At 36.6% G+C, this 9,735-nt stretch overlaps 1 protein-coding gene across 1 annotated transcript; it reads right to left on the minus strand.

Annotated features, from left to right (window-relative positions):
- Nucleotides 1-407: 407 nt before the first annotated feature.
- LOC114256222 (uncharacterized) lies at nt 408-9,523 on the minus strand. The gene is made up of 5 exons (XM_028195829.2): nt 9,368-9,523; nt 9,004-9,180; nt 7,470-7,553; nt 3,652-5,139; nt 408-766 (listed from the first exon to the last, which is right to left on the minus strand). The coding sequence occupies exons 1-5, from the start codon at nt 9,380-9,382 to the stop codon at nt 731-733; spliced, it is 1,800 nt and encodes a 599-aa protein (XP_028051630.2). The 5' UTR covers nt 9,383-9,523; the 3' UTR covers nt 408-730.
- Between the last annotated feature and the right edge of the window lie 212 nt (nt 9,524-9,735).

The raw sequence follows: 9,735 nt of genomic DNA on the forward strand, positions 1-9,735 counted from the left end.
CTTCCATTCTATCTCTGAAAACAAATGGGACCTAAGATAGATTCTGATTGAAAAATCATCCTCATAAAAGCTTAAACCACATCCTAACTCAAATCCTTCTGTTTTTCTCCGTTAATTCCCCATGGTGCAACACATTCAACAAAGAACAGGTCGTTAAATCCGAAGGCATAACATTACTATGCACAAGAAAGAACAAAAAGAAAAGAAAGGAAAAAAGAATCTGTTGTCTGTAATGACGGTCAGACACCTACCTGCAAATGAAAGTGAGGCCAGATAGACCTCCAAAACTGAAACAACATGAAGATCCAACAAGTTCTCTCTCATCTGTTCCAAGTGTCAAAGGAAGGACAATAAGATAAAAATAGAGCAATTGATTATCAATTACCAAGATAGTAAGAAAACTGAGATTGAAACATGTAAATTGCTATATATATTAATATGCTAAATCAAAGATGAAACCATTGCCTAAAAAGGAAAAGAGAAGTTGATGATAACCTATGGTACTAATGAAAATAGAACGATGCAAGAAATACAATAATTGTAACCATTTATTGGGAATTACGCCCATAAAATTAGTAACGCGAGGATGTACACTCTCTCATCTTCATAAAGTAGCAGGCAATTCGACAGGATTCTTTGACAAAATGCTTTCACATCGATGTTGGTGAAGAACTGTTTTCTTTCCCCTCAAGTTCAACACCCTCGCCTTTGGATGCATGAACAACCAGATTTACTGCCACCATTTTTTCTCAGACAAAGATATAAGCTGTGCAAAAGAACATGCGGGAAGAACTTAAGGTTAGATGTGAGAGAGAAAGCACAAAAGAAAACTTACAATGAAAGAGAACAATAAAAGGTACATATAAGTAACCAATTAGCTATTCTCAAGAGAAAATGAGGTTAGCCCTGAGAAACCTCTGTACATATCTTTTGTTCCAAGTGCTAGAAAGTTGTTAACACACAACACATGCACATACAGATTTTCACCATTGGATCATGTGTACTAAAATATATACATAATATTATCGCTTAGGGTAGGCCGTGCACCCACATGTAAAACATATTGAACATAATTTTCTTTGTAGTGATAAAAAGCCGTTATGTAAATACAACAGGAATTCTTGCCATAAAAGGATTTTAATACTACACTCCCCTAAATGAGTAGCTTAAACTTTTTATAAGCAGCCCGATCGCTTTGTATTAGTTTTCTTCCCTCTGTTTTATCTTCATTTTTCCTACTATGAGGAGAGTATTTATGCATCATTTGCTATTGCAATGCCCAATTGTTTTGGCTTTGGGTATTATGTTCCTAATGTGTTCAGACGTTTGTAATTGACTTTAAGAGGTTTGAACCAACTAGGAAAGCCTGGGCTCTTTGGAAAAGTGTATGGTTTAGCTCAAAATTAATCTATGTTTGAAGATCACTTGGGACTTTGAAAGCTGCTCAGATGCTGTGCGCAGTACCCCAAGAGCAGTAAATTGGAATTTCTTTTGCTATTTTGGCTGGTAGGGTTTTCATTGATGGCGATCATAATTGGGCTAATTAAATGGGACTTAATGCCCAAACAAGACTGAGTAATAAGATCTTACTGTGGGTCATAAAGTGGAGATGAGTCTACGTCTGGGCATCACACACAGGGTTAGGGTTGCAACTTGCATCACACAGCCCCAAAAGCTTCAAAGCTTGAGAAAATTAACTAAGCTTCTGCTCTACACATTGAATAAGAAGAATTACATACCATTACAAACTTGCAAGGACAATGACTCCAAATTTAGAAGCTAACAATTTGGACTTGTAAAGCCTATCCAAAACATTCTAAAAAGACACATTACAAACCCAATGGCATGACCCTTAATATGACCCATGGACAACCACTAGCACCCATGACTAGAAAACTAGAATTTACAAAAATTGCTCCCCCCCACATGAAAAACTAACCAGATTCATACTTCAGCTAAATAGACATAGCATAGACTCTAGTATGATTAACATAGTGTCAATAGCTCTCCCCTTGAACTCATTCCGATTTCCAAAGTTTATTATTTAATTTTAGTTAGCCTTGAGTGTCTCATGAACTGCATCAAGCAGATCAATATTCAATGGTATAGTCCACTAATAACAAAGCCAATCTCAAAGGTGAACTGTAGAGGGTGTTTTTATTGCTAGATATGCATTGCAAAGTTACATGAAAACTGGCAATGCCCTCAGAGATAGGAAAACTCCCACATCATATGGAGAAAACTAGGTTGAGATGGTAAGATAGGAAGGAAAAAAAAACATATAGAGAAAACTCCCACATCATAAATGTTGTACAGAAAAAATTAATCATTCTTGAAGACTATAATCTAGGTTGAGAGGGTGAAATATTTGAAATTTAAGAATATATAATATAATTGCATCTATTATCTGTTAAGGTGATTAATGATATCCTGTCCCATAGGTGACAAAAAGTCATATTGAAACTTGATAGCGAAGTAACTGGGGGTGTAAATTTAGCCCACCAGCCTGTGAGCCCAAAAAATAATTTTTTGTAATATTTATCGATTTTATTTAATGATATTAATTTTTGTAATATTTTATTTTATTTTGAAATAAAAATTATTCATTAAATGTTATCTATTTAATTTAATGATTGTAATATTTCGTTTCATTTTGATATATATAAAATTATTCATTTCATTTTTTTTTTTTTTTGGGAAAAACTATGTACGCACCTTATAACTAAATAAAAAAATAGCATACTTTTAAATGTTTTTTAGTCATAACTACAAAACATAACATAACCAAATATCTCACTAATCATAACTAAAATAATGTCATAACTTCAGAAGAAAACTAATCATAACTAAAGTAAAAAATGACATAACTTGATACTTAGTCATAACTTAAAATAAAAAAATAAAAAAAAAGTCATATCTAAAAACCACACAAGACATGGCCAAATAGCTCTCATGAATCAAAACTAAAATAATGACATAACAAAAGAAAATTACATAATTTCATACTTTTTTTAGTCATAACTAAAAAACCATAAGTCATAATAACTAAATACCACATAAAACATAACCACACATCTCATTAATCTTAACTAAAATATTTTAGTACAATTTTTCTTTTGGCTTTTATCCCTCATAAATAAACTAAAAAAAGGCCCGCCAAGCCCAGCCTGCCGCTCGAGCCCAGGCCCTGGCCCTATTTTGAGTAGGCTTGGGCTTGGACCTGGGCCTAGATTTTTGCCATGTGGGCCGGGCTGGCTCGAATTTCAGCTGGAGCCCACATGGCCTGACAGTGGACTGGGCCAGGCAAGGCTAAATTTACACCCCTAGAAGTCTCCGAGTCATTCAGCAAGTGGACGAAGTTGCAAACAGTCTTCAAAAATACAAGCAAGGTCAGGCAAGAAACAAAGTTGAATTTAGTTGGCAATGGTTTGAAAAGACCAGCTGGGCTAGTACCTATACTGGTGATGCCAATCCAGCAGAACATATGCCACTCCTACTAAACCTCACAAGAATTCTCCAAGACTTGGAGCTTATCAAAAGAAATTCTACCGTGCATAGATATCTACTTAAATATGTAGACAAACAGGCAAACGAAAAGAAAATAAATAAATAAATAAATAAAACATCACATATATATAATATATCACCAACCTGACGAGCAACCTGTGCTAGACGCCGACTGTCTCGAGATGACTCAGTTATTGAGCTAGACTTCTCCATCTCCAGTGAACCATTTTGTTTATCTGCTGTCTTTTTCTTCAAAATGCACTCTTCAAGAGCGGCATTCCCATCAGAGCTGCTCAGAGACTCTTTCTTCCGCTTCCTTTGGAATGTGTACTTGATAACCCTATCAGCTACATGATTGTAAGGAATCCCACTGGATGTGCCAGGCGTCTTTGTCTCTGAGTTTACTACCGGCACATCCACTTTCTCAACGCCCATTCCACAAATTGGAACCCCTGAACTCTCTGCAGATCCACTTTCTGATCTCATCAGCAATAATTTATCTGTTGACACCTCCTCCTTGTTCATAGTGTTCTGGACACTACTCACTTCAACAAACTCTGCATCGCTTTCAGTAATTTCCGTACATCCCAACAGTGTGCCATTCTCTGTTGTATCAGCTGATAATCTTGGGGCCATGTTAGAAGGGTCTCCACCGGATTGAACATTGTTATTGACAAAATTTGCCTCTGTGCCATCATAATTTTGGACCCTTTTCAGGACCTGATTGGAGAGATACCTAGACGAGGGGGTTTTGTTTCTTGTATATCCTGTAGCTCTTCTCCTTTTTCGGAAAGACTTGACTTTAACTTGGTGCCAACTGCTATCAGCCTGCGCTACATCTTTCTTTTCTGTACTACAAATGTTATCAGCCTTGTGAGTTGGTGTCTTACAGATCCCTTCACGTTCACCATCTTCTCTATTACTTGTTTCGTAATTCACATCATCTATTGTTTGAGAAAAGGACAATTCTCCAGCCATCAGTTTCTCTTCGAATGCACGAATTCTCTGAGTGCGTCGATTTCTGTAGAGTTCAGGTTCCTTGCTTCTCAGTATTATGGAGGGGAGATTAGGTTTACTAACATGGGAATTCCCCATATGAAAATCATTTGTACTATGGCATTTATAGACCTCATGTTTTTTATTGAATGTTGAACTCTTCATGTCAGAAGCTGTGAAAGATTCAAGCTGTGATTCTGGAGGAGGCAATATAATAGACTGAGATGTATTTAGTCTGTTATCCTCTGATGTAGAGGGAAGATCAGGTCTACCAATATAAGAATTCCCATTACGAAAATCATTCCCATTGTAGGACTTGTAAACCTCATTCTTTTGACTGAAAGCCGAATTCTTCATGTCAGAAGTTGTGAAAGATTCAAGTCGTGATGCTGGTGGAGGGAATATAAAAGACTGAGAAGTATCGAATCCATTCTCCTGTGATGTTTGTTCCGGAGTAGCTGTATCACATTCACTAGTATGCTGTAACTTGTTGCTTCTCACCCTCTCCAGTTGAGCCTGCACTTCTCTCAACTCTTCTCTGAGGTCTTTGACTATATCCTCAGCTTCATGAAGTTGTGCTTCGAGCTCATCAATCTTTCTCTGTTGACTCGAGGTCGTCAGCTCTGCTTCATTGATCTATGAATTCAAACCAGCATTTCAGTATCATAGTTGTTAAGCTGAAGTTGTAACAAATCAAGAGAAAGCAAAATAGATTTAAAGAACGGAACATAAACTCTGGATCCGTTGTCATCATCAGTTTGATTGAATGGTTGTCAAATTATACTAATGTTTTCAGTATATGTAAAAGAGGTGAAGTGCTCCAATAGTGTGCGCGGGTCATGAGGCAAACTTATAATGTTGGCATGTGATGGAATGGTTTAGTTTGTTAATTACTACTATGTGACTGATCTAAAATAAAAAGTAAGCAGCTTTCCACACATTTGATTAGCAGCTAACCAACTCGATCATCACTGAATTTTTTTTGCTATCAGTATAGAATCATACATTGCATGGAAGATAGCTGGTCATTGCACATATGTCTGCCCACCTATGTTACATAGACTCGAGTACAAGTATCGGGTGTTGGTGCATGCCCAAGCGTTAGACCTTCAAAAACCTAAATCTTAGGTATTGGGATATGTATCCAAAAGTTGGATATGGGTGTAGGGGCCATTATAGATATATACTGCATATTGTATAAAATTCTTAAACAAAATATTGTAGATTATGTAGAAGTATATTTAAAATTAAATAGAATTTACAAAAAAAATAAAAATTCCTATCTCTCGTCCATGTGGGAGGTTAGAAAATGTGAGTTTCTTTTTCTTCATATATCATAATGAATTAAAGCATCCAAGTGTCTAAATTAAGTAGGGTGTCGAACACATTTCCCACGCCCATACCCTTGTCATATCAAGTGGATATGGGTGCCTTGGGGAAAATAGAAGAGTCTACACACTGTTTAGTCTCATCTGGACTGAATTTGTAGTTTGAGGGCTCAAAGCATGCTAGTAAATTGAAGAGACTCATGAAACTGATATTTCATTTACTAGGATTCATCCGATTAATCCAAGGTGTTTAGAAGAATGGACTTGTTTCCTTAAGCATAATTAAGCAAGATACATTCTACCTCTGTTTCACTTATCATCTAAGAATGAAACAGAAAATGGGGAAAATGAAGACCTCTGATTGTTTGATTTTATAGAGGGATTCAAATCTTAGCTAAGATTTTACCAAATGGTTGTGGATTATCTCCTGAACCACCACATTTTATATTCACGTGAACAACATGTAGCTTACACATTGACATAAGAACCCACATGTGTTAGCCGTTAGGGGACATGTGTCCAGTTGACATGTTCGGCATAGGACTAAGCGCTTTAGGACTTGCTAGCATCTTGTATGTGCCCAAGTCCTACTGCAAGAGATCATACTGAGACAGTTATACTGTGCATCTCAGCATTTCACTATCGACCTTAGTTCACCTCAGTGGATGTTGTACCACGTGACAGTGTCACTTTCAGATTCCTTGCGTATGGCTGTGTTATTAGCATGCACCATGGAACTCTAGAGTCCTATGGCTTAGTGGCTAGAGACAGTAGGCTTCAATCAACATGACCTCCCACAGGTGTCATTGTCTTGGGCCAATCTTCCTGAGAGAGAGATCATAGCATTGGGTTCATGCACATACTCTTGAAGATTTAAAAATCTTGTATATTTGAGAGAGTTTGTTAAGGATCGCGTGACCAACCCTCAACAAATAGAAAGCATACATCATAACTAAATGTCATCCCTCTACTCTCCGAATTTTAAGCCATGTACTGGGGGTCTCCGGTACCTCTCTCTCTCTCTCTCATGGTCTAATTAGTCTCTCACTCCCACTATCTCTGGTGTCCTTGACATGTGTTTCCACTCTCCAGTGAACACTTGACACTTGTTCAAAACTTTCTACAATGGTAAATATTACAAATCTCACACAAGATAATGATACAGAAATGGCCTAACTGGACCAATAGAGATGTTATTGATATTTGAATTTGAAGGAACAAAAAATGAAATAAACAGTGTGTGGGATGCAATGCTTAGTTTGCTTTGGTTTAGTGTGTGCCAAAGACTTCAATTCATGACACTTAGCATGATCACTGGCATATTTCATCTCATGACAGATGTATAAGATTGGGCCCCATTACTCTCTAAGGCACAACTTGAGGGTGCAAGTAGAGACACAATTATCTTTGCATTACTAGAGGCAAGTGAATTCCAATTAGAGTTTTCTTGAATGGAACTATATATTTCTAGAAAACATATATTGTTCTTTTGTCAACCAATTCTGCATCTCTTCTTTTTCTGAAGATTGTAATTCCATTTCCAAACAAACAAAGAGGCTTAAGAAGATCTAGTTAAAAAAAATTTAAGAAACTTGTGTCATTTTGTTAATAATATGATGAGATAACTAAATTTCTTACTCTATCCTCAGCGTCCCGAAGTTGTCCTTCAAGCTCTCCAATCTTTCTCTGCTGACTCAAATATGTCATCTCTGCTTCATTGGACTACAAATTTGGTCTGGTATGTCAGTGCCATGGTTGTTAAGCAGAAGTTAAACAAAGAAAGTAAAGCAACACAGAGCAAAATAGTTTTAAAAAATGTGAAATAAACTTTGACTAACTCAGTTGATATAAACTTCAAATGATATGCACATCGGTTCCAAGATGTACCAAAATGTCAAACATTTGAGTCATTTAATGAAACAGTTTATCCGGTTAACTACTGTGATACTATGTGATTGATCTAGAAAGCAAGAGCCTTTCTACACATTAGTTTAGCAACCAGTCCATGAACCCAATTTCCTTTTTGAGTTTGGGATCCCTATAAGAACAACATTTTAAAGTTTTGTAAATTCAAATTTATTCAGATATCAGAGCAAACAATGCTCAACCTAGATAAGTCCTTTCCTTTCCAAAAACTTTCAGATTGAAACCAACTTGAAGTCCATACAACAACATCAACACAAGCATTAGTCATGAGAATTAGTATGACTCCAGATAACCAGAACAACTGTAGTAATTTTTTTATACAGGCAAATTTTACTAAGAAGCACCAAACTGCGATAAATATAGCAAGCACCAATCTGCAAAGCCCAACAATATGTAATGAGTCAGCAAGTGTCACATATACACATGCGTGTGTGTGTGTGTGTAGAGTTAATGAGAGACAAAAGAGCATAAAAATTTAATGAATGCATATCATTTTTCATCATTAGTAACAATTTTCAAATTAATGATATTTTCTCATATCAATCCCAATGGGGCACATATTGAAGACACAGAAGTTATAATGGCTACAAGAATCACATAACCATAAATAATGGCCAAGACAAACGGACAAAACAAAAGTAATCCTCTGTCATATCAGTAGAGAATTTTACTTGCCTAACGAGGAAAATAAGTTATTCTAAGGTCCTACAACATTCTTGACATCCACCAAGTTGAAGAACAAAATTCAATTAACAGAATAAGCAACAAACAATGTCTTAGATGCATCACCTTCTATAAATTCAAATTGACATCAATTTCGAAGAAAAAAGGACTCACATACTCGAAATTGTACACATAAGAAAGGGATTTAAATTTCTGAATTGGTTGAAAGTTGCAAAGAAATAAAAGAATATAAGTGCATTGTATCCTCACCTATTTTACATAAAAAGAAGTGCATTCCACTTGTAAAAACAATTAGCATAAGCAAATAAATAAATAACTAAATAAATCATTATGGATTCTTAAAAGATTTTGCACCAAATTCACACTCAAAATCTCCCAGCCAAATCAATTCAAGCCCTTCAAAGCAAACCTAGATTACAAAACACGAACCACATTGAACCACAGAGACAAAAATACAAACAAATTAAGCACATTAAATAAACCAAAATTCAAAACCCAAAAAAAAAAAAATTAAAAAGAAAAAAAAAAAAAGGCACACCCATTTGGGAAAAAACAGTATAACCTTAGAATCCAACATTTGTTTGAGTCGAAGCAACATCTGAAGCCCCTGTTGTCTGGTGGCATTCAGCTCCTGCTGAAACCTAAGAGCTTTTCGCTCCGAAACCATAATCCGAGCCGCCGCCTCTTTCGCTGTATTCAAGATTATATCGGCGTATGCCTTCTTCAATGCCGTCAATCTCTGCACACAGAAAAATTATAAAAATAAAACCTATCAAAAATATTATTAGAAAAAAAAAGGTTAAAAGGAGATCAAAATCGATCTCTGAAGAAATCTTAAATCAAGTAAGCGGTTGGTGGCGGTGGTTGTGGTTGTGGTGGTGGTGGTGTGGGTCAGATTCCGGCGAGTGATGGATGAGATTCTTTACCTCGTCAGCGTCCATTTCTCTGGTTTTTAGGACCGAAGAGTAGAGAGAGAAAGTGAGGAGAGAGAGAGAGAGAGAGAGGGAGGGAGGTTGTTTTTCGCTTTCGTTGCTCACTGCTGTCTGTTATGAACTGACTGAAACTTCTGTTAACGTTGTTACCATATTGCCCTCGTAAAACCGTGATTATTACGAAAAAGTAAACTAAGGTTATTAGACGACCCGGTGTCCGCGCGGCGTCATGAATGGGGGCCCTACCAAACCCTTTTCCTTGGGTGACGTGGCAGTATGTTAAAGTAGTGGGCCCGCTACTTGGGCGACACTTCGTATAATTAGATTCCACGTGGAATAAGGCACGTGGGTTAATGTGTGGG

This window comes from Camellia sinensis, chromosome 15 (genome assembly GCF_055761805.1).
Source record: "Camellia sinensis isolate YWXY chromosome 15, ASM5576180v1, whole genome shotgun sequence".
NCBI lineage: Eukaryota > Viridiplantae > Streptophyta > Magnoliopsida > Ericales > Theaceae > Camellia > Camellia sinensis.